The following is a 23,609-nucleotide window of genomic DNA, read 5'->3' as shown; positions in this document are numbered from 1 at the left end:
GTCGCGGAGAGGGGACGGCGGCGGAAGTGGGAGGAGTGTCGCGCCCGAGCTGAGCAGTGCCCCCCACCATCCCGGCCCTGGCCCCGCTCTCGCCGCAGCCCCGGGCCCGCCGACCCTGCTCTCAACCTGGCTTCATCCGCCCGCCTCCGCCACCCACTCTCCGCCACCCCGGTCGCCGCCGCGTCCTTCTCCGAATGCTGGGCGGCCGGCAGTCGGGTGCGGCTGCTGCAGGCGGTGGACGCGGAGCACACTGCGGACTCGGTGGAGTGGTGCCCGCTGGAGGGCTGCAGGCGCCTGCTGGCGTGCGGCACCTACCAGCTGCGGAAGCCGGAGGACCAGCCCGCCGACCCGGGGGGCAAGGTGCGCGGTGCCCTCCGGCCTCGCGCGGTCTCCACAGGCCTTCGATCCCCAGGTGGCATTTCCCAAGCAGCTAGAGCCCCAGGGTCGGGCTCTTCTCTGGAGAAGAGCGAGAAAGGGCTCCCAAGAGGCAGAGCCGACCGCAAGCCTCGGTCGAAAGAGAAAACTCTGGCGTGGAGTCGCACAGGGGGTGCAGATGCGACATTGGCCTTGTGGCCAGAAAGTAGGTTAGAAACAGGGCATCCCGAAAGCAGGATGTCATCTCTGCAGGCGTGGTTCAAGTTTACGGATGAAGTCTAGAGTAAAGAGAAAATGGGATTCGCAGTAGCTGTACCCACTCTCTTGAAGGCATCTATGTGCATCCAAACCAGACACTTTAAAGCGTGAGAACTGGTGCTGGGGCAACAGCCCTAAGCCAGGGCTGTCCCAGGCAGACTGAGCCCTGTGCTGACCCTAACCCTGCTCTTGGCCGATATAGAAGGAGGCCGATTTATAAGGAGTCTCCTGTGCTGAGTAGAGGAGGGCTCAGCCCCTACCCATTACTTGCATACAAGAGACATTTCTCCAGCTCAGGAAGTCGGGGTGCTGCCTCCAGGCACAGTTCCAGAGTCTTGGCCAGTCTCTTCTTTCTTTCAGTCCCCATCCCTGGGCTCCTCAGAATCTGTGAAGGTGATTAGAGGACTCACTTGAGCTTTTTTGCAGAGTGGACTGGATGTTGATGAGCCTCAAGTCCGTTTAGGCCGCCTCTACCTGTATAGTTTCAATGAGGATGGTTCCACTTGCCCCCTGGTTGAGATCCAAAGGAGAGATACGTCTGCAATCCTGGACATGAAATGGTACGACTTTGGGAACAGTCCTGCTTGTCTGGAATTTGTTGTGAGGAGCCTGATGCCTGGCAGCGTTCCACAGGGCGGGGGAGTGTCTGAGGCTTGGGTTCATTTCTTTACCGTCCTGTCCTGCCCACCTGTTGGCACCTGGAGGATGCTGTAGACGGGTTTTTCCACATCTCTGTCAGTCTGGGAAGCAATGCTAGTTTTCTGCTTCATAAGCTGGGGGATCTTGTTGAAACAGAATTGTAGGCTCACACCCAGTTTTGAAGCTGAAATTTAAATAGTTACTGGGGTGCATGGTGCTCTCCAGTGCTCTGGGCACGCCCCGGGTTCTAACTGGCACGTGTGTCTTCGCAGGTGCCACGTCCCAGTGGGCGGCCACGCCCTCTTGGGCGTGGCGGATGCTGGCGGGTCCGTAGAGCTCCTCCGCTTGGTGCGATCCGAGGTCGGTGACAAGGGCCAGGCCCTTTGTAGAAAACAAGGGGACGGCAGCATTCCTGGACCAGAGGAGAAATCCTCTCTGGGTCTGAGGCCGTGCCCCTTTGATCACGTTCCTTTCTCCACAGCAGAACTCTTACACGCTAGAGCCATTCTCCCGCTTTGCCCTGGAAAAGCGGGGTCTGGCCTTGTCCTTGGACTGGTCCACTGGGAAGGCTGGAAGGTAAGGGCTGGCATTGGTGGGCCCGAGTCTTCCCCTGGGCATCCACTCCTATCTTCACGCAAGAGAACGAAAGCCACCTGTGCTGGCCTCATCTGTGGCTCCCCAAACCTGGGAACATCACTGCCAGGCCTGATGGAAAAAGAAAAAAGTTCGGCCTTTTAGTTAGAAGGGGTGGTGTTTTTATCGGGAGGAGCTGATACTTATTTATTTATTTAATTTTTTTACTTTTGGGGGAGGTAATTTGTTTGTTTACTTATTTATTTTGATGGAGGTACTGGGGATTGAACCAAGGACCTCATGCATGCTAGGCATATGCTCTACCACTGACCTATTCACTCCCCCCTCAAGCACGCTTCTTAAGAGGCATGTCCACACTCCAGGTCTGTGGAAAGCCTCTGTGTGACATGCTGTGGGGGCATAAAGTGTCACCAGTTGGGAGCCAGAAGAGAGTGATGCGTTTGAGTCTGTGCATGAACTTCAGCCAGGTTTCTCCATTGGTTCCCTGTGTCCAGAGCCAGTGACCAGCCCTTGAAACTCATTAGCAGCGACTCCAACGGGCAGCTGTCCCTCCTGAAGGTGAGCGAGGCAGGGCCGGGGCTGCAGGCTGTGGCCACGTGGCAGGCCCATCACTTTGAGGCCTGGATTGCTGCTTTCAATTACTGGCAGACAGAGGTTGTGTATTCAGGTTGGTACCCCCTCCGCTTCGGTTCTCTCTCAAGTCTGGTTGAGGGCGCAGGGATGGGGAGCAGAGAAAGCTACTTGATTCTGGTCCTGCTAGGATCACGAAACCCTCTTGCGGAGAGGGTATTTTCCAGGGCAGAGGCCGTGGCTGGGGCTCACCTAGAGGGCGAGGTGCAATCTGTGCAGGCCCTGCAGGCCCGGATGGTGCCACCCCGTGCTGGAGCAGCTCTGGTGAGGCCCTGCTGTGCTGCTGTGGCGGAGGGGGCCTCACTCACTCTCACAGTCCAGTCGGAGCCCCTCCCTGCTGGTGCTTCTGGGTCCAGAGTTGAATTTTCATGTTGGGTTTCAGGTTTGTTTCCTCTTTGGAGTATTTCACTGTCCCAAAGAAAAGGAAGCATGAAGTAGGGTTAATTTCCTGGTATTGGTAGTGGTGTGTATTTGGGGGGTGCTGGGGTGGGAATGAGAGGTGAACAGAGCTTGGGGACGGGGGGCTCTGGGTAGCTCACGGGCAGGGAGGGCACTGGCCTCAGCGAGAAGGCGGAAGAGGAGCCGGAGAGTTTGCAGAGAGGCAAAGGAAAGATCTGACCCGTCTCCCTCTCTCAGTTGCTGGGAGTGTGCTCAGCCCCACGTGAGCTGAGTTCTGAGTGTGCTCAGAACACCACGTGAAGCCGGGGTGTTCTGCCGGCTGGTCAGGAGGCTGTGTGACCTCGCCCCGCCACAGCGGAGCCTCTTGCTGAGTGACAGCGACAGCTACACACCCGGTCGCACGGCAGCACTCACACACCGGGCCCCTGCGCCCCCACACTTTTCCCTGGTCGTCACACCACGCTGCCTGGACTGTCCTTTTTCCAGCCTTCCCATTACCTGGGGGGCCCCTTTCCCACAGCATGGAAGTGTTCACTGTCCTCTGGACCCTCCTCTTGCTCCATGTTGTTGTTTTCCTGACCTCCGTTAATGTCTCTTCCAGAAACACTGTGCTGTGGTTTTTAGCCAGACCTTTTTCCTGCATTCTTGATGCATTTATCCTGCCTGCAGGGGTGCTTCGCAGGCACTCGCCCAGGATCACGGGCTGGGCCATGCGCTCCTATGCTGCCTTGTGCACACCTGCCCCTCCCGCTGTCCGCTCACCCCTCCCCTGAGTGTGTGTTGCTGGTTTTACCACAGGAGCATCTCAGAATTGGCCATCTCTCTCTCTCTCCACTTGTCCGGACTCAGTCTCCTCCCGTTTGTTGGGGCTGAGCCCTGAGTGATAGCCCTGTGTTCATTCTCCCCCTTTTCCAGTCCAGCCTCCACTCTTGTGAAGACCTGCAGCCTCCGCCCACCTCGTGTACCATATTGCTCTTTGCAGCTCCTGCCAGAACACTTGGTGTGAGACCTGTGGTCCTGTGCCTGCCTTTCTGGTCCAATTTCGAACCCTCCTTCCATGCCTCTGACTTCTTTTCTTCAAATATTCCATGTTCTCAGCAATCTTGGTGCTTGGTCACGTGATGTCTCCTTTAGGCGTTAATTCTACATGTCTGGCGGGGCTCAGCTTACAGTCTCGTTTTTAGGGATGCTGGAATCGCTCTCTTGACATCCTGTGCTCATCCTAATTCTGATTATGTGTTTAATGCTTGTTCTCCCCTGAAGGAGGGTCCTTTCTGGGTTACTTGTCACACCCTTGAGCAGCCTCGGGGAGAACAGTGAAGATTTAATTGTTTGAGCTCTCATTTCTGAACCAGTTTCCCTACCCGAAGGCTAAGCTGATTCAGAGCAGGGGTACAGGACAATGATGTTATAACGCAGGACCAGGCTGTTCATTCAGCAGGTGTTTACTGAGCACCTGCTGCCTGCCAGGCACTGTCTTGGGGGCTTGGGACACACCCGTGAGCAGGCGGACAAAAGTCCCTGCTTTCATTGTGCTCACACCATCTGGCAGGAGACGGCAGCGAACAGGAAGCACAGTGTGCGCGGCAGGTGTACGTCCTCTGGGGAGAAGAAAGGTGGGACGGGCTGAGGGGCTCAGGCGTGCGGGCAGGTGCAGGTTGTGTGACAGAGCACAGTCGCCATAGGCGAAGGGCCCCAAGGCAGGAGTGAGCCCGGTGTGTTCGGAACAGCGCGTAGCCAGCGTGGCCGGGTGGCACAGGCGGTGCTGGACTGGAAGGTGAGAGCAGAAGCCGCGGGGGCACGGCCTCGCCGGCCCCGGGAGGGACTGTGGCTTCAGCTCAGCGTGGAGGGAGCCGTTGCGGATGTTGAACAGAGGAGTGATCTCTTTTGGGCTGTGTTTTAAAATCTGAGGAATGTGTTGAGTGCAGACTGCAAGGGCTGTGGTGTCGCCTGGAGGCCTGTCACCCCCGCGGGTGCATGCTGGGAGCAACGGAGGTGAGAAGTGGTGAGGCTGCTCGGTGTGAAGGCAGTCGGATAGGCGTCCTGGTGAGGCGAGTGTGATGTGAGAGAGAAGGACAGACCATGGTGTAAAGACGCCACAGGCAGCTCTCCTTACGCACTCACCACAGAAGGCAGCTGTGCTTGAGGCCCACCCGCAGGCGCCTTGCCCAGATGGCCTGCTTCTGCCCGTCCACTTGGGCGTGGGTCCACCCGTATTCTTTGTCCCAGGGTCTGTACTTTGCTCAGTAACTACCTGTAGGTGGGTGGGTGGTTGGACGGGTGGTGGCTGGAGGATGGATGGAAGGACAGGTTTGTGGGGGGCAGATGGGTGGACGGTGGGTGTAGATGGTCGGGGAACGGAGGGCTCAGGCCTCCGAGGGCTTTCTGCTCCTGTTTGTCCTCCCTGCGCGACCTGTTCTCCAGCCGTCCCTTCCCTCCCTCCTTCAAGGCAGCGCGGCCCTGTGCTTGCTGTTGCCTTTCTCCCAAGGCCGGCTGTGGGTCGGCGTGCCGCCCCCTTGCTCTCCCTTTCCTCTCAGTTCCCCCAGGACAAGCACAGGGCCTCTTCTGTCAGGTCACAACCACATGGAGCGGCGCTGCAGGCTCCAGAACCTCAGGTCTCCACATTTGATGCCTCCCTTGTGCAGGTCCTGTTCAGAGTCCCTTGACGTGGGTGCAGGTTCCTGGTGGTCAGGACCCCGAAGGGTTGAGTCACGTGTGACCTGGAAATTCTCCCCTGGACTTCCTGGCCTGCCCTTTCTCCTCCTGGGGCAGCCTTGGTCCTTCCCTCTTCCCCACACACGCCTTCGTCAGGTTACGGCCAGGGTGACCATTCCCAGGTGCTGCTTAGGCTCTTCTGCCTGGTGCCTGCCTGCAACCCCCCGGGAGGATGGTCCCCAGGAACCTCCTCGTGGGTGAGAATGCCGCCTGAGACGCGCCGGCCGTTGTTGGGCATTTCTGTTCTGTGCAGGTGGGGACGATGGCCTCCTGAAAGGCTGGGACACCAGGATGCCCCCCACATCCGTGTTCACAAGCAGAAGGTAGGTGGTAGGGGGCCGGCGCTGCCCGTGCCTCAGGGTCCCAGGGGCCTGCCGGGCACCAGCTCAGTCCCTGCCCTCCGCTCACAGACACTCCATGGGCGTGTGCAGCATCCAGAGCAGCCCACACCAGGAGAACGTCTTGGCCACAGGAAGGTGAGACCCAGCGTCTGTTCCCATGCCTTCCTGCACCAGCCGTGGCCTCTCCGTGTCGTGGCGGTGGCCATGTCTCATGGGCTGGCCCTGAAGGGGCGGTGGGCCCTGGGTCTGTCTGGGAGGGTAAGCAGGTGGGTGCTCTGGGCCCCGCGCTCCCATGTGCTCTCTGTGGCCCCGGTTCCAGCTACGACGAGCACGTCCTGCTCTGGGACACTCGGAACATGAAGCAGCCGCTCGCGGACACGCCCGTGCAGGGCGGGGTGTGGAGGCTCAAGTGGCACCCTTTCCGCCGCCACCTGCTGCTGGCGGCCTGTGTGCACGGAGGCTTTAAGGTCCTCAACTGCCAAAGGGCAGTAGGTGAGCGGGGGCCCCAGTTCTTGCCTCTTCGCATGTTCCCAGGGCCACGCCCGAGGCCTTGCCGAGGTTTGTCACCCTGCCCTCTGCGCATGGCTCTTACCTGACCGTCTGGATTGTCATGGTACCTTCTGCATCTCAGCGACTTTCTGGCCCTATTGGGACCCCTCCTCCAGACGCATTACCGCTTGTCGCTTTCATAACCATCCTTGACCCACCTTTGCCACATCGTCCTGCTGTGGTCAGTGTGGTCCCTGTGGTCTGATGCTCCAGGAGAACCTGGCACTGGGAAAGCTCTGCCTGAGGCCGAGCCACAGCGTGCGGCTGGGGGGACGCAGCCCCTGCATGGTCTCCCTTCCCTTCACCTCATGCTCCTGTGGGTGCTTGGAATCTCCAGGTGAACCTGACCTGTCATTCTTTTGCTGTCCAAACTATTTCCGTTTCTTTTCTCAGCCCCCACCCCTGTCCTCCCCTCACTCTCAGCCCGTGACCTCCCGTCCCCTCCTCCATGCAAAGAAGCGACTTAGCGCCTCAGCCCCATTGTGGCTCCTGGGGCCGGGCTCCTCTGCACTGGCTCTGCACCAGCGTCCTCCTCTGAACCCACGCTCCTCCCTGCCCTGGCGGCTCGCACTGTCACAGTCTGAGGTCGTTCCTCTCCGTCAGCGTCGGCGTTTTGTGATACCTTCTTTGACTGAGTGGCTATTCACGAGTGTGTGGTTTAATTTCCACATTCTCGTGGGCGCCCTCGATTTCTTTCTGCTAGGATTTCTGACTTGACGCCACTGTGGGCTCCTCCGGGCTTGTTGAGGTGTGCCGAGCGTGCGGCCGCCGGGGAGAGCCCCGCTTGCCCCTCCGAGGGGCCTGCGCTGCTGACACGGGCGGAGGGCCTGTGGGGGCGGTCGGGGCTGCTGCTTCCTTGCTGACTGTCCGCCTGGTTGTTCGTCACTGACAGCATGGGGCTGAAGTCTCAGCTGTCACTGTTGGCTCCTCCTCAGTTCTGTCAGGTTTTGTCTCAGAGGTTTTGGGGTTCTTGTTAGGGGTGTCCTTGTTCATAACTGTGTTTTCCTCACGTATGGACCCTCTTGTTGATGCACGGTGCCCTGTTTACCTATAATAAGGTTTTGTTTGCTGTAAAGCCTCTCCTCTGACGCTGGGGAGCCACTCAGGGTCCCTCACGGGTGCTGCCTGCTTCCGTCTGTTCATGGTCTGAGTCTGAAATTGTCTCCTGTCCTGGGCCGGACCCTCTTCCACCAGGACCTGACAGAGGTGACATTCTCTCCTCAGTGTGTTGGGTCAGGAGTCACGTGACGCCACTCTGTCCTTTGTAGCAGATGTTAACTGGACCATGTGGTCAAAGTGGTTGCCCTAGCTTTCTCCAGTGTAAAAAAGCTATTTTTCCTTTGTAATTAATAGCCTGTGATGAGAGTCTTTGAACCTGTGTTTCTCATCAGACTTTCACTCAATCCATTGATGATTCTTGCCTGATAAGTTACTACTGTAATTGCAGAATGGTGATTTTCTGTTACTATCCTTCCCACATTTTAAAATTCGTATTCTTTTGTAAGGAAGAGCTGTCCTTTCTTCCATGTGTCTATCTGTATCCATATACAGTTGTTCCCTGGTATCCACGGGGGTGGGTTCCAGGGCCCCTGCAGACACCAGGTCCCTCAGATAAAATGGCCCAGTGTTTGCATTTACCTGGACACTTTAAATCATCTCTCAGTTGTTTGTAATACCTAACACAGCATGAATGTCCTTTTCATATGTCCTCAGAGATTTTTGAGTCCAGGTGGCCCTGTGGCCTGGGGTTCCAAGCCTGTAGCTTCCTCCAGCCTTGGGTCGTGTGGTATTTTTGATCCTGAGTTGGTTGACTCTGTGGCTGTGGAACTCAGGGGAAGGACGGCCAACTGCCCCTCCTTGCTTTGGGGCACAGTTAGCTCCAGGTTCATCTCGTACTTTGCCTCCCCTGCACCCGGGGTCAGCTGTTCCTCTGGAAGCCCTGCGGCCTCTTAGTGCCAGTGTTGTTTACAGCCTGAGATCTGGTCATTAGTTGTGCTCGTAGCCGTGCTCATAGCCGCGGGGTGCTGTGTGGGAGTGTGCATGTGCATGTGTGAGCGTGGGTCACTATAAGGTACTGAGTATGGCTCCGTGTGCTGTACAGAACAAATCTACCTGTTTTATGTATAGTAGTTAGTATTTGCAAATCTCGGACTCCCATGTATCCCTTCCCACCTTCTTTCCCCTCAGTAACTGTAAGTTTGTTTTTTTTTTTAACATTTTTTATTGATTTATAATCATTTTACAATGTTGTGTCAAATTCCAGTGTAGAGCACAATTTTTCAGTTGTACGTGAGCATATACATATTCATTGTCACATTTTTCCTCTGTGAGCCACCATAAGAGCTTGTGTATATTTCCCTGTGCTATACAGTATAATCTTGTTTATCTATTCTACAATTTTGAAATCCCAGTCTATCCCTTCCCACCCCCCACCCCCTTGGCAACCACAAGTCTGTATTCTATGTCTATGAGTCTGTTTCTGTTCTGTACTTATGCTTGTTTGTTTGTTTGTTTTTTAGATTCCACATGTGAGCGATCTCATATGGTATTTTTCTTTCTCTTTCTGGCTTACTTCACTTAGAATGACGATCTCCAGGAGCATCCATGTTGCTGCAAATGGCATTATGTTGTCAGTTTTTATGGCTGAATAGTATTCTGTTGTATAAATATACCACCTCTTCTTTATCCAGTCATCTGTTGATGGAAATTTAGGCTGTTTCCATGTCTTGGTTATCGTAAATAGTGCTGCTGTGAACACTGGGGTGCAGGTGTCTTTTTGAAGTAGGGTTCCTTCTGGATATATGCCCAGGAATGGGATTGCTGGGTCATATGGTAAGTCTATTCCTAATCTTTTGAGGAATCTCCATACTGTTTTCCACAGTGGCTGCACCAAACTGCATTCCCACCAGCAGTGCAGGAGGTAATTCCCTTTCCTCCACGGCCTCTCCAGCACTTATCGTTTGTGCACTTTTTAAAGATGGCCATTCTGGCTGGTGTGAGGTGATACTTCACTGTGGCTCTGACTTGCATTTCTCTGATGATTAGCGACATTGAGCATCTTTCCACGTGCCTGTTGGCCTCGCTCTTTTTAAAGGTTACATAGCACACCATTTGGTGCGTATACTACAGATCTCTCTTCCAACTTTCTAGGTGCATGTTTGGGCTCTTCCAGTAGTTTGCCACTGTAAATAGTGCTTGACGTGTATTCTGTTGTGCGCATGCTTCTGCCTCACTGAAGGTATCCTCAGGGCTGCTGCCTAGATGAGGGGCTACAGGGTCCCAGGTGAGCACGGATCTCACTGTTTCCTCACCAGCCACACATGGGGAAGCCTGCCTCCCCTCAGCCTCGCCAACAGCGCCATCAGGCTTGTGAAGTGGCGTCTCACAGGAACTTAAACCTGCGTGTCTCTAACTAGGAGTGAGGTTAAACATACTCTCACTTGCTGAGGGCTGCTGTTATATCTGTCTCTGTGAAGTGCCTCTGTCTGTCCTTTGCCTGTTTCCCCTCTGGCTTCTGGTCCTTTTCTCTCTCGGCTTGGAGTTCTGTGCAGTGGCCTTGACCCTTGACCTCTGGTTTAGGCTGGAAATGTTTCCTCTGTTTGTTGCCTTGATCTGCCTTTGGTGGTGTTTTTCCCCATGCAGAAGGTTTTCTTAAATGTAATACAATTTATAGATTTTTAAAATTCAATCTAGATTTTGTGTTTTAGTTAAAAAGCCTTTTCCCTCCCACACTCAGGTTAGTTTAAAAAAAAAATTCTCTCTAATGGCTATTTTGCCCTTTGTCATGTTTTACTTTATATATTTATGCAAACATTGAAATAAGTATTTCTTTTTCCTTAATTAGGTTAGTTAGTAGTGTGTATATTATTTCTTTGAAAGGATTTTGATTTTGGTTGTATGGTGTGTTCTGTTCTGTGCTCTCATCAGTGTCTCTTTTTGTCTGTATTGTTCCTCTCCCTGTGCCTCCTTAGTTCTCATTCTAGCATTCTGAGTTGGGAGTACAGTTCACTCATCTTTATTAATCTGTTTATGTTACGTGTTTTTATGTTTGAACTTTTCTGTGATGTAAGCATACTTGTAGGTTATGACAGTAGTCATTTCACTTGCACTTTTTATAAAGAAGTTCTGTGATTTGAGTTCGTATTTCCCTTTTATCCATGAGTGGCTTTAGTAGAAGGTTTTTAGACTTCTAGGTGGAAGCAGTCTTTTGTTTTGACCGTGTCATTCATTTTGTTTCACTGCGTTAGGTCGGAATGTGGCCTGCACCATTCCTACTCTTTGGAACTTTCCACCCCTTGCTGCCTAACGTAACGTGTTGTTCTGTTTGGGCTCCGCGTGCCCCCGAGGGGCAGCCGTGCTGTGTCACAGGTGTCATGTCTCTGTGCAGCAGGAAGACCTGTCGTCCACTAGTTACCAGGGCCAGGCGTCCCCACCCGAGCGGGGCGTCTCCTGGGCCTTCCTTCCATGCATGTGGCCAGTGTGTCTCTCTGCCCTCTGGGAGCCTCAGCGCCCAGCTCCCTGCCAGAGCCCTCTGCCCGGGGAAAGCCCTGGGTGAGGGAGGAGGGTCTCATGTTTGCCGAGTCCAGCTCCAGCCTTTCCTCATCAGTGCTCATTCTGATCGATCGCGATTCAGATCACTTGGCATGGATCCCGGCACTCGGGAGGCAGCAGTGGCCACCTTCAGGGTGTTGCGGCCTCCAGGCTGACTCTTCGAAGGCTGAATGGTGGGCTGTTGGGGCTTCCCGCTGCTGACAGTTTCCTAAGTCCACATCCCCGGCTCACTGGCCACCCATTTTCCATGGCTGCTCATGCCAGCCTGGTCCTCACCCCAGACCCTTGACCACCTCAGGCCTGGCGACAGCTCATCATTTCTTTCTTCTGCTCGTGGGTCACTTTCAGCCCTCCCTCAGCTCTGTTCTGTCCAGCTTCACAGTTGCCACGGCACCTCGGAAATTGCTCTTGCTTCAGGTCCTCCGTGACTCCTTTCCAAGCAAAAGCTAAATCCAGACTCTTTTACAGAGCACACTGGACTGTATGTGACGTGGCCTTCAGACGAGCCCCGGTCCCTGACACCTCGGCCATGGCCACCTGCACGGCTCTTCCCCCACTGTGCTGAGTCCTTTGTCCCTGGCTTTAAGTCTTAATGGGAAGCTTTCGCAGGTCCTCTGACTGGGAAGGTGCCCTGCATGCGTGTTCTGTTGCGGGCTAGCTCCCCTCGTGGGCACAGCACGCTCCCTGCAAGATGAGGACTTTTGTCCTCTGTGCGCATCCCCACGCTCCTCCGCGGGCTGCACAGGGGCTGCTCTTGGCAGAGTCTTGCTTGGAGGGTGGGCGGGGCTGTCGGTCGGGGTGACGAGGTCCACTCTGGGTAATGCTCTGTTTCCCGTGTCCGCCCGGTTTGCTCCAGAGGAGAAGCAGGAAGCCTGCACAGTCGCCCTGTCCCACATCCTGCCCAACGCACTGGTGTACGGAGTCGACTGGTCCTGGCTCTACTTCCACCGTCTGCCGCAGGCCCAGCCGTTATTACCCCTAGGGTCCTTTCCCTGCAGTGACCCAGGAGCCAAAACTGCAGACGTGGTCTGTAACCTGAAGGTTAAGGGCCAGTCGCCAGCATCCTCTTCTGATCCTTTAGTGGACGATGGAGAGGGTGGTACCAAGCTCCAGGGTGGAGGCAGGCTGAAGGCTCCTTGTGGCAGCCGGCTGCATGCCTCAAGGCTCCAGATCTGTGACTGTGACCTGTACTTGGAGGCAGCAAACTTTGACATCAACCTTCTAGCCACTTGCTCCTTTTATGATCATGTTCTCCACCTCTGGAAGTGGGACAGCAGCTGAGCTAGGGAAGAGGTTGCTTGGTTTGAAGTCATAAGGACCATTTCCACAAATAAAACCAAGAGTGCGACTTTATCTTTTCTGGGAATGAAGTGTCCTCAGACCATCTCACTAAGATTCTCCCTGCCTGCGGGTGACTGCATGGGGCTCAGTGCATTTTACCGAACAGCGCAGTCACAAAAGCTGGTGGTCTGTCTTAAATAAAATGGTGATTCTGTGGCAGCAAGTGGTCTTTGCCCTGGGCTGTTGTGCTGCGGGGCCCAGGGAGTGGGAGGGGCATGGTTCCCAGTCATAAACTTGTCAGTTGCTTGTGTTTTTGTTTTTAAACCCAGAGCAGTTCTTTTATTCAAAAACTGTTGGTGTGTGAATTTCCTCCTTCCTTTAACCAGGCCAGAAAACCATCCCCTGATAGGATCTGCCCAGCCTCTGCTGGGGAGCCCAGCTGGCGGGCAGTTAGGATGGGTGCCCAGTGCCTGGCTGCTACCACCAGCTGCTGGGGAGGAGGGGAGGGGAGAGGTGAGAGTGGGTAAGTGCAAGGCCAGAGACCCCAGACGGCCCTTCTTACCAGCCTGGTGGATGGAGGACAGCAGGCCCAGCTGCACCCTGGAGCTGTGGTTCACGTGACCCTGTTGGCTGCTGCCACTGCTACCTTCTCCCTACACATCATGACCAGTCCATCCAGCCCCCTCCTGTGGACCCTGGGGCCTGAAAGCTCCGCCGCCGCCGCCAAGTCAGAATCATCTCTGCTTCTTGTGTTTGACTTCCAGCTCTTCATACTTACTTAAGCAACTATTTATATAACTGAATGAAGTGGGTTTTTTTCAAAGCTACTTTATAACCCAAGTAGTTTTATATAAACATTTTAAAAGATCACATCATGGCACCAGAAGTGCTTGTAAAACCTCCCATACAGATAAGTAAAAGCTGTGTGCACATTCTGAGCTGCCCTGGCGAGTCATAAACTTGAAACGTGTTCAGTCACACTCACTCATCGTGTCTTCAGTGAACCAAGTAGCTTCCCAGCCTGGACACTGTTAACTCCAAGAACATAACTGGGTTTGTGACTGATCTAACTTCCATGGACAGGTTCCTTCTTGTCTCTCTGGAAGGAATGGATGTTGAAGTACAATCCACAGTGGGGTTTGTCAACATCCACTAAGGATACATAGGTGTTCAGTCAGAAAACACAAAACTTCTATCTTTTGCTTTATTTTCTGATGATACAGCACTCATGCCAGTACAGGTCAGAATATATTAATGTTGAACCCTCCTCTAGCGTTTGTTTTCAGATATTTAACTCAGAGATCAATTAAATATCAAACAGGATTTAAAAGATTGCAGGATTATATGCACTGAAACAGGCAAACACAAGGTGGAAAGAGACTAGCGATCACTAGGGAAATCCTAGTTTTGACACCAGCTTGTGTGGCCTCTCTAGGTTTGTCCCAAGGAGGGCAGTTTCACCTGACCTCCCCCCCCCCCCAAATAGTTACCTTGGATTCCATAAATATTTTCATCAGTCCTCGGGCTGAAGAATCTGGGGGATGAATTAACCAGTGCAGTCACGTGGCTCGGTTACCTCGTAATTCTCTTCCGCAGTCTAAGCGATGTGTTCCCGCTTCCTTCCCAGAACCTTGTGGTTGAGAAAACGGCTCTTTGCAGTTTCACAGGTAATGGAACCTCTGAGAACTTAGCCTAGGTCGCTAACCTGCTACATTGCACACTTTATTTTCACAATGAATGACAGATGCCCGAAACAAACCCTGTACGGTAGCGAAGGCCTTTAATAGAAACGCAGCGAGGGAAACGCCTTCCCACCCGCCACCCGACCTGGGACGGGCAAGGAAGGTGAGCACAAGTCCTCCGCTCGCGGGCTCCTAGCGCGGGAAGTTCTTGGGATACAGCTGGAAGAGCTTGCCTTCCTGGGTGGGCTCAAAGCCGTACTTTTCCAGGCGCTCGGGGTCGAAAGTGCCGGCCTTAAAGTCCTTCTCAATAGCAGGCGCCACCGCTTCCAGGAAGAGCTGCTTGGCCGTCAGGGGGGCGTCTGTGCCCTCCGGCGCGCGGTAGTTCACGTAGGGCTTGAGCCTGAACCCGGCCAGTTCGGGCACCACCAGCTCCGGGACCATCTCCTTGACCTGCACGAACTTCCTGTCGCGGGCGTGGAAGCCGGTGCCCTTGGCGCCGCGGCCCTTGAGGAAGGTGCGCGGGCCCCGCTTGCTGGTCCACCTGCTCATTCGGTCGGCGCCCCGCACCAGGGCGCGAGCCGCCCCGCTCAGGAGGCCCATGCTCGGGCCTGCACGACGCGAACGCTCCGCGAGCCCAGCGCACACCACGCGGCCGACACCCGCTCGGCGTGCCGCAATCCCCAGCCCCGGCGCGCTCCGCTTCCGGCGCTCACGGCAGCTTCCGGGCCACCCAGCCTCCGCACCGCAGCGAGAGTGGCTCCGATTGGTTGTGCCGCGCCCAATGTGCAGCCTCGGCCTTGCGAGGGGGCGGGGCTGGCGGGGACCCGGCCAATGCGTGGGGCGGGCCGTCGGGAGCGCGGCCGCTGGGGGCGGAGCCTCAAGGCGGAATCCGGGCACCGGGAGGGGCTGTCGGGAGCGCGGGCGTGGGGGGGGGCGGGGCTTCGAGTGGAGAGACGGGAGCGCGGGCGTCGGGAGCGCGCGGTCCCGGTGAGTCGCCGCCAAGCGCAGGCCCGGGGGTCCGGTTCTGTGAGGAGGGGTAGCCATCGGCTTCCCAGCCCACCCGGGACACACACTGACTCACAGGGCCGCTCGGCCCTGACGGCCGCAACTCCGACGGTTCCCCACTCAACGGCCCCCCCCACTCGACAGTCCTCAACCCCGAGGCCCAACCTGGACGCCCCCCATCCGGCGGCCTCGCCTCGCATGACCCCCCAACCCGAAGGGTCCCCCAAACCCGACGGCCCCCAACCACTAACGTCCAACGCTACGCCCCTAGCCACCAGGCCCCCCAGACCGCTGCCCCCCAGCCTTCGCGCCGCCAGCTCCGCCGGCCCGGCCCCTCAGCGTCCCGGCGCCTGTGGGCCTGTCAGGTGGAGCCGCGAAAGGCGCTTCCGCTCCGTGGCAGGTGCCGGGCTGCCCGGGTGGTGGGGAGCGTGAGGGTTCCGGCCAGCCTGGGGCCAGGGCGAGAACGGCCCGGCCAGGACTGGGCGGCAGAGTGGGGTCAGGGAGCTGCTGGCCCTTAAGGAGAATCTGAGAAGAAAGGGTTTCCCTGGGACAGGGCAGACCCAGGACGTCTGACCGGTGAGCAAAGGCACCGAGACCCCGCACCTGCCTTCTGCTCCCTGACTTCTCTGGGTGGGATTTTGGAAGAGACAAACCCTCTCTTGCTGTTGCCCTTCTAAGGGGCCTGGGAGCCACAGGGTGAAGGCCTAGACCTGGCTCCTCCCCAGGGCCCAGAAGCCAGGTGTGCAGGGCTGGTCCCCGAGCTCGCCACCCCTTGGACCCACACACCCAACGCCAGGGCTCAGCCACAGATGGGAAACCCTCTGGCACAGGCCACTAGGAAGGGTCTGGCTCACAGCGGGCCATGGCCGCACACCCCGCCCCAGCCCCAGTGCCCGCCCGAGGCCCGGAACTGCGGCCTCGCTTGCCCTTTACTGGCCTGGCGAAGAGAGGAGCCCCAGGCTTGGCTGCAGTTCTGGGCTCCTGGGCATTCGCACCAGGGCTATTTACTGAAAGGAAAGTGACCCTGATTGCTTCTGAAATGAGTTTCTCTTCACGGAGAACAGTTTTTCATCAGGGTTTTCCTCTCAGTGAGAATGTGGAAAGGAGCCCAGGGGACGGGCTGCTCTGCACGTGAGCATGAGGCGGGGGGCCACTCGCTCGGAACCAGCCTTTCTTCTTTTCACTTTGTTTGTTTCACTTCTAGCTATGGAGCAAGAGGAGGACGCGGGCCCAGAGGTACATTTCTGGATGAGGAGAGAGTGTCCTTTTAACATCTGCCCTGCCGGCAGCTCCTTCAAGCCTGCAGTGTGTGGGAGTGGCATGTGGGGCCCCTGTTCCCCTTGTCAGGGCTGAGGCCCTCCCTCCTTGTCCCCAAGAGCACACTTGTCAGTTCCTGCTTCCCCTGAGGCAGCCTGCTTGCTTTTTGACTCAAGGCCTTTTCCCAGTGGGACATCTGTAGCCACATCACAAAGGCCTTTATTCCTAAATCAGAAAATTAAATGCATTGCAACCACTCTGAAAAGCTGAAAATTCTGAGATGCCCAACCACAGGAGATTGTAAATAGGTCATGGGGCACCTCTGCGACCCCTCCCTGGACAGCCCTGGCTGCCCCCCAAGTGGTGGTTGAGCTCCAAGGATCACACGACGCTGTGTGTGATCCCGGCTCTCTGGAAGACTGGGAAGGCTGCTTTAGTCCTTGGCACTTATGTAGGAACTTGAGAGGTTAACAAAAGCCCTCCACCCCAGCCCTATCCTGTTCCTGGCTGCTTGGGAGGAGGAGTGTGGGTACCAGGAGGAGAGGAGAAGAGCTACTTGTTTGGCTGGTTTCTTGTCATTTCCATCCTCAGCCGGCATCCTCTGTGTGAGTGCCCACTCACCATCCCACAGTCACTCTCGCTTACCTTCCTCCCTCCCTCCCTGGGGTCTGGACTTCTGAAGCCCCCATTGACTCCTTCCCTGGTAGCCCTTCTCCGCTGTGAGCTGGACTTTAATGTTCTCAAAATCCAGTCGGCTCCTTGGGGTTTCTCAGCCCTGCTGGTGTGTGGGCTTCTGTCTGGCCTGGGGCCAGCAGCGCGTGGTCCTGCTGGTGACCAGAGGGCACTGAGGGGTGGCCCTTGCACCCCCTGTGGCCGGCTGGGCTCACTCCTCTGGACTTGTGCCTAAGGACCTGGAAAGCTGAGGATTCAGGACTCAGATGCATTGATGATGCCCAGAGCGTTTGTCACTGCAGCACAGTGGCTGGCCCCAGCCGTTCCCAGGGTGCCCTTCCCCTGAGCAGGTGTGCTAGAGGGCCTTAGCATCCTGGAAGGTGGCCTCTTTCTGGAGGACTCCAGGGCTGCTGACTTCTCCCTACGCGCAGCTCTGTTCTCACTGCCTTGGGAGGTCAGGGCTGTGCTGGTCCCGGCCCTCCCTGATGGCAGCCTTCTCCTCCAGGAGGGCTTCTCTCTGGGGGCCACCCTCTGGTCCTGGGGCCTGCAGCTGACGGAGCAGCATTCCCAGTCCACCATGGTAACCACCTCACGTGCTCTGGGTGACGGGTGGGCCCCGGGACCTACAGCCTGTTTCACCCTTGGCTGCTCGGGGCCCTTTGTGCCCAGCTGGGGTTGGGAGGGTCATGGCGGCCTTGCTGATGGGTGCTCTGTCTGTGATCTCGCCCAGCTGGTGGGGGTTGCCATTGGAGTTCTCCTGGCCCTGACTCTTGTTGGCATCACCATCTTTTTTGTATACAGAAGGGTTAGCCGATTCCGTGAGTATCTTGCTTCAGACTCTGGCTCTAGAGGGAAGGGGAGGAGGGCTTGGAGGGATGGGGGAGGTTTGGGTGACTTGCCACGTGTTTTGAGCTGCTGCTGGCAGCTCTCAAGCCTGTGGTGGCATTTGTCGGAAACTGCTGGCCAGTCCAGGCTGAGGCTGAGCACGTCGAATCCATGAGACTTTGAGTCGGTTCTCAACTTTCCTGGCTGTCACTTCCAAGAAGAGACACAGTTCCCGCTTCCTCTGCACAGTGTGTCGCAGCCCTGGGGCAAGATGCTGCGTGGCGCCGCAGGGGCAGAGCAAGCTCAGCCTGCAGAGCGCTGCCCTGCGGCGGCCTGGCTGGGCTCAGGCGGCCCCTTGGCTCCCCTTGCAGGACAGGTGCAGCCCACTCCTCAGTACAGGTTCCGGAAGAGAGACAAAGTGATGTTCTACGGCAGGAAGATCATGAGGAAGGTAACTGGTGCTGCGGCCCCGGCACATAGGCCGCCCTCCTCCTGCAACACCCCGGCCTCCACCCCTCAGACGCCTTGGCTCCTGCTGGCCTGTGCCTGGGGCTGGGCGGGGCTCCAGAGCTTGGAAGGTCTGGGTTGCAGCCTTGGAGATGAGAGGGGACATGAGCTGGGAAAGAGGGCAGAGCCCCTCTCGGGAGCTTCCCTGGAGTGCATGGCACAGAGGGGCCTGGCTCTGGGGCTAGGGTTGGTCATCCTGCCAGGATTTAGGGCCAGGACCCACGAGGTGGCAGCTGCAGGGCCTCACTTTCCAGTGTCAGGCACCTGTCCTGGGGATAAGCAACCTGGTACAGACTTTGCGGGTTGGCCCCAGCCCCCTCCTACCCACTGAGGGCAGAAGAGGCTCATCAGACTGCCCGAGCCTCACTGTGCTTACAGTGCACGCTTACAATATTTGCTGCTATTATAAATATCTTCCATTTGCTACTTTTCTCAGGTTACTCGGTTAATCCGGTCAATCCATGCTCTTTGCAGAGAACTTGAACTATCAGACAGGGGTCCTGGGTGTGTCCTCTCGTGGACCCTCACCAGTGTCAGGCAGGGGCAGGGACGCTCAGTGGAAGCTGCTGATAGGCTGTGGTCCCTGCAGCCTGTTCCGTGTGGCAGGGGCCAGCTCTGGTGCAGGGATGGTGAGCGGGCCTGCCGCAGGCTCAGGCAGGGCCACACGAGTGACCCCGATCAGGTCTCAAAGGCCTGGTGTGTGGCTGGATGGGGGATCTGTCCCTTGGTGGTCCCACTGTGGCCTGTGCAGCAGTGAGCTGGCTGAGCTAAGGTGCTGGGGCACCCTGGAGGGAAGGATACCCTGACAACCACAGCTGGCACCACGGGGAGCTGAGGGACAGCAGGGGGCAGTGGCTGTGCAAGGGGGCCGGCCAATACCCAGGTTGGGGCCAGGCCCTCTGTGCTGCTCAGCACCATGTTCAGGGCAGTCCACTGGGCCTTGGCCATGAGGAAGGGTGAAGAGGTTTCCAGACCAGGGCACTTGGGTTGGAGGGGAGGGGTCACCATGCCAGCCTGATGGGTGTGAGGTAGGGAGCATCCACCTCAGGCCAAGGGGACACAGGCCTGGGGACTCAGGCTATCAGAGCCCTGGCTGTTTGGGGACACAGCCGTGCAGCATCATTGTCAACAGCACCAAGGATTGTTCTCTTCTCCTGGGCAGGTGGGCAGGGTGGGGCCAGACTTCGGAGGCTGGCGTCAGGCCTAGAGGTGGGGCAGGTCCTGAGGGCTGGGACTGACCCTGAGGCTGAGAATTGGATCTGGCCAGTGGCAGGATGCAGACTTGGCCTCCCCCTTTCACCCTGCAGGTGACCACACTCCCCCACACACTTGTGGGGAGCACACCCGCCCCCAGGCAGCGGGTGAGGAAGAGGACCAAGGTGCTGTCTTTGGCCAAGAGGTACTGGGAGTGCCCTTCAGACCACATCTCATCCCAGCCACCTTCCCCCATGGGCACTAGCGAGCCTACGCATGTCCTGCCTGCGGCTTCCCTGTCTGCTTTTGAACCCTGTGGGCTTCTCCTCCAGGTGCACCTGTCTCTGCTTTGTAGGATTCTACGTTTCAGGAAGGAGTACCCCACCCTGCAGCCAAAGGAGCCCCCGCCCTCCCTGCTGGAGGCTGACCTCACGGAGTTTGACGTGAAGAACTCCCACCTGCCGTCAGAAGTTTTGTACATGCTGAAAAATGTTCGGTAAGAGAGGAGGTGGACACGGGAGGCCTGTGTGTGCCTGCGCTGTGCCAGGGGACTGCCTTTGGCCTGGCCTCCGAGGTTTCCTTTCCCTGTGGCCGCTGATGCTTGTGTCAATGAAAGTAATCAATAAACAGTTTGTAACAGGAATAGAAAACAGTTTTATTGAGACCAACCTAAGAACTGTAGCCGGAAAGACAGCCTCACAGATAACTCTGAGGAGCTGCTCCAGAGAAGCATAGTTTTCAGCACAGTTTTATGCCTTGTCAGAGCAAAGAACATCAAATAAGTCAGGGATACTTTCCTTCAAGGTTTCCAAAAAACCACATCAACACGACACAGTGAGTCGGTGTGGCCCTGGCACCCGGAAGGGAGTCAGCATCGAAGGAGGGCCGGCACTGGCGTCCCAGGAGGAGGGGCACTTGGTCTTTAGTTTCAGCCTGGACGCCCTTCACCCCTGACCCTTTCCTTTAATAACGAAAGCAGATGCACAGTGCTTGCTGGATGGGCCGCACGCAGGCTGCTGTGGTCAGCGTCACATTCACATTAACCCACGTGTAAGCCGGAGCGGCGTCCCCAGACCCCAGTGTGTGAACATCTCTCTCATCGGTCGGCAAAGCTCCTTTCCTCTTGCCGTGTCTGCCCTCCGGGCGGTGAGCAGAGCCTCCTGGTCGGTTCTTCTCTGTGTGTCTGTTGCTTGTTGGCGTTTTCATCTTCAGGGGGGTGCAGGGAGTGCGGGAAGCACGTGGCTGATGGGAGGTCGAGCGTCTGGCCCCCGCCTCCCTGGACACCCTCCTCCGCTGGCTCTTCCTTCCCGGCCATTGGTTGTGCGTCTGGTTCCAGCTCACAGTCGTGGCTAGGGGGTTCTGTGAGCTGATGGGAAAACGGCTAGGGGAATTCCTGAGTCTGAGCTTCTGCCCTGATGGTGATTCCAGGCGCTTGTGCTGTGGGCTCTGCAGACCCTGAAAGCTGGCTCTGTGGTCTGGCCGGCAGGGTGGGTGGCCTGTTCCCATCCTCCTCTCCTTCCCTCCTTCCCGGAAGGTGTCCCACGTGCGCTCTGTTTCTTGTAGGGTCCTGGGTCACTTTGAGAAGCCTCTGTTCCTGGAACTTTGCAAACACATGGTCTTTGTGCAGCTTCTCGAAGGGGAGTATGTCTTCCGGCCAGGGGAGCCAGACACCAGCGTCTACGTGGTGCAGGACGGGCGGCTGGAAGTCTGCACCCAGGACACGGTGAGGGCCTCAGGCTTGGCGGGCAGGCTAGGGGTCTATCATGTGTTCACTCGGAGGTCGGCCAGCTTCAAACTTGTTTCTGTTTTCCATTGACAAGTTAGTGCGAAACTTCAAGTTTTAGCTCTGTGGGGAGAAGGCAGGCTCCGACCCGCAGGCGGGGCGCAGCTGCTGCTGTGGGCGCTCTCACTTCCGCCTGCACACGTGCTTCCATGCGCCGGGCTCACCTCTGCACTTCACTGCCAAGGCTGGAAGCGTTTTGAAAAGTCTCTCCCACGTCCTCGGAAACCTCAGTGGTTGAGTGCTGATCTGCCATGATCGGTCACATCCCGGCCTATTTTCAGCCTTCAGATTATAATTAATTTTAACTCTCATCAAGTTAATTCAGCTGGACGCTGACTTCTTGCTTCCTTCCTCTGTGGGATTATACCCGTGAATCACAGTTGCCAGGGGGTGACCTCCAGGCCAGGCCTGCTAAGGGTGTGTTGCTTTCCAGGCGGGAACTAACCCAGGCTTCCCGCCATAGACACTTACGGAATCCCGGGCCTCCTGAAAGTCCCCACCTGCCGGCCCCAGGGGCCCTGACCCAGGAGGGCGCCTGTGTGTCCTTCGGGCTTCTCGACCATGGCATTGTTAGGGCATGGTTTTCACAGGTGCAGCTTTGTCTGCGCCGACCTAATGGGGTAATTAGAAAGGAAATGGCCTCCAGATGGGGCCTCAGTGTCATCCAGCTGGGAGGCCTTCCCCACAAACGCCTAGCCTCTGGGCCAGATGGACGGGCTCATGGACACTGACCAGTGCTGGGTTTGAACAAGTTCAGAGGGGTTTTCCTGGGTTGTGCTGAGATGAAGTTCTTGTATTAAATCACCAGCGTTGCAGGGCTTTCTTTCTCTTAATCCAGAGGAATGATATGTCAAAATGCTATTATTTATGCTGAGAATAACTAAATTTGGTCCTCACAGCCCTTTTAGTTAGGCCAGCAAACTCACTCAGGCAATCAACCCAGCAGTGACAAGCCACGGGGCCGAGAGGCCATGCTGGGCTGGCTTCTTTGTTCCTGTGCCTCATCCTCATTTCTTCTGCCCTCTGCTTTTGAGCTGTTCATACCGCATTCCCACAAGTCTGCTCGGAGCGACCTTTGCCCCCCTGGAGCAGCGGTGGTAGCAGTTGGTTTGCCCAGCTGGCCTGGGTCTGGCCTGGCCTCACACAGTGGATAACTCGGCTCTGCTTCCCAAGTGCAGGATGGCACTGAGGTGGTGGTCAAAGAGGTTCTGGCTGGAGACAGCGTCCACAGTCTTCTCAGTGTCCTGGACGTCATCACGGTGAGTATCCCCCCCCCGCCCCTGCCTGCCCAGACTCGCTCGGACAACAGGCCCCTCAGCACCACGGCCAGCACTCCAGGGACGAGAGCTGACCCAGGACAGGAGGATCCCCGGTCAGCTGTGTGCCAGGGAACAGCTGTGCCTGGGTGTTGCAGGAGAGCTTGGTGTTGGCTCTTAGATGGTTATTCTTTGGGCGGGTCACACGTGCATGTGCTTCAAGCTTCAGAGGCATGAGGCGTCCCACGGTGAGAGCGTTCTCTCCCTGCCTCCTGCCCGAGGCCCCTTCCCATGAGGCCCCCCTGGGTCTCTGCTGACTGGCATCTCTCGGTTGACCAAGCTCTTGCCGTTCGTTATTGCAGTGAGTGGTCTCGTGCGGACAGTGTTTCTTGCATTTGAGGGCCAGTCTGTAGGGCAAGTCCTTAGGAGACTTGCTGGGTCAGGGGATACACTTCCCACCCCACACAAAGGCTGAACCACCAGGCATGTGTGGGGTGCTTGGTTTTCATCCTTAACCAACTAGGGAGCCATTCATGTTTGATCTTTGCTAGTCCAGTCAGTTAAAACATGGCATCTCATGTTAGCTTGTGAATTTTAAACTTTTTATCAGGGAATATTTCAACTATGAAACCATGTTCAAAAGTAGACAAAATAGTAAAATCAATCTATATGCTCATCACCAGCTACAAAAAAATCTCAGCTCAGGGTGCCACATTCCCTCCCCATTAACTAGAATTTAGTGTTGTTTAATTTTCTTTTTCTTCTGAGCGAGATCTGCATATGATAAAACAAATCAAGTGTATGTAGCTGAGTTTTGATAAATGCATGCACCTCTGTAACTCAGGTGTGTTTGACTTTAATCTTGTCCTTGGATGTTGTGCCTTTTGCTTTTATCTTCAGCTGTGTGTGAGGCGGCTTGCACCTCAGTCTCTCCAGACACTGCACGATCTCGAGGGCAATCAGGCAGAACCTTGGCAAGGGTGCACCCATGCAGGGCCAGCTGTCGGGGTAGCTGTGTGACACTCACTTTGGTGGGACCACTGTGGGTGTCCTCCAGTCCAGCCTTAAGTTCTGGTGTGTGACGTGCATGACAGGC

At 56.4% G+C, this 23,609-nt stretch overlaps 3 protein-coding genes across 16 annotated transcripts in view; 2 read left to right on the top strand and 1 right to left on the bottom strand.

Annotated features, from left to right (window-relative positions):
• Positions 1 to 1,063: 1,063 nt before the first annotated feature.
• DPH7 (diphthamide biosynthesis 7) lies at positions 1,064 to 12,551 on the top strand. 2 transcript variants are annotated; one of them, XM_064490831.1, is made up of 8 exons: positions 1,064 to 1,193; positions 1,545 to 1,632; positions 1,757 to 1,848; positions 2,361 to 2,533; positions 5,864 to 5,933; positions 6,021 to 6,086; positions 6,271 to 6,443; positions 11,908 to 12,551. In XM_064490831.1, the coding sequence occupies exons 1-8, from the start codon at positions 1,186 to 1,188 to the stop codon at positions 12,330 to 12,332; spliced, it is 1,095 nt and encodes a 364-aa protein (XP_064346901.1). In that variant the 5' UTR covers positions 1,064 to 1,185; the 3' UTR covers positions 12,333 to 12,551. The 2 variants fall into 2 exon arrangements, with proteins under 2 accessions (XP_064346901.1, XP_010993667.3); XM_010995365.3 differs by having other exon boundaries at positions 1,754 to 1,848.
• A 1,544-nt stretch (positions 12,552 to 14,095) lies between these two features.
• MRPL41 (mitochondrial ribosomal protein L41) lies at positions 14,096 to 14,730 on the bottom strand. Its single transcript, XM_010995363.3, has one exon. It carries the CDS (start codon positions 14,612 to 14,614, stop codon positions 14,207 to 14,209), a length of 408 nt encoding a protein of 135 aa, XP_010993665.1. The 5' UTR covers positions 14,615 to 14,730; the 3' UTR covers positions 14,096 to 14,206.
• A 224-nt stretch (positions 14,731 to 14,954) lies between these two features.
• PNPLA7 (patatin like phospholipase domain containing 7) overlaps positions 14,955 to 23,609 on the top strand; it is a 57,785-nt gene continuing 49,130 nt past the window's right edge. For 9 of the 13 annotated variants that reach the window (XR_010382858.1, XM_064490820.1, XM_064490815.1 and 6 more), the window contains exons 1-9: positions 14,955 to 15,001; positions 16,224 to 16,255; positions 17,454 to 17,528; positions 17,679 to 17,766; positions 18,145 to 18,224; positions 19,588 to 19,679; positions 19,830 to 19,970; positions 21,038 to 21,197; positions 22,436 to 22,516. Coding sequence is in view for 12 of the 13 variants with exons in the window: in XM_064490820.1 (XP_064346890.1) it covers positions 16,226 to 16,255; positions 17,454 to 17,528; positions 17,679 to 17,766; positions 18,145 to 18,224; positions 19,588 to 19,679; positions 19,830 to 19,970; positions 21,038 to 21,197; positions 22,436 to 22,516 (747 nt within the window). In the remaining variant the exon portion in view is untranslated. Of the gene's footprint in view, positions 15,002 to 15,430; positions 15,596 to 16,223; positions 16,256 to 17,453; positions 17,529 to 17,678; positions 17,767 to 18,144; positions 18,225 to 19,587; positions 19,680 to 19,829; positions 19,971 to 20,450; positions 20,621 to 21,037; positions 21,198 to 22,435; positions 22,517 to 23,609 lie in introns of those variants that run through there. The other 4 variants (XM_064490814.1, XM_064490822.1, XM_064490821.1 and 1 more) reach the window with 4 other exon arrangements.

The sequence above is a fragment of the Camelus dromedarius genome, chromosome 10, assembly GCF_036321535.1.
Source record: "Camelus dromedarius isolate mCamDro1 chromosome 10, mCamDro1.pat, whole genome shotgun sequence".
In the NCBI taxonomy this organism is placed as follows: Eukaryota; Metazoa; Chordata; class Mammalia; order Artiodactyla; family Camelidae; genus Camelus; species Camelus dromedarius.
This window is presented reverse-complemented; position numbering and strand designations above follow the sequence as displayed.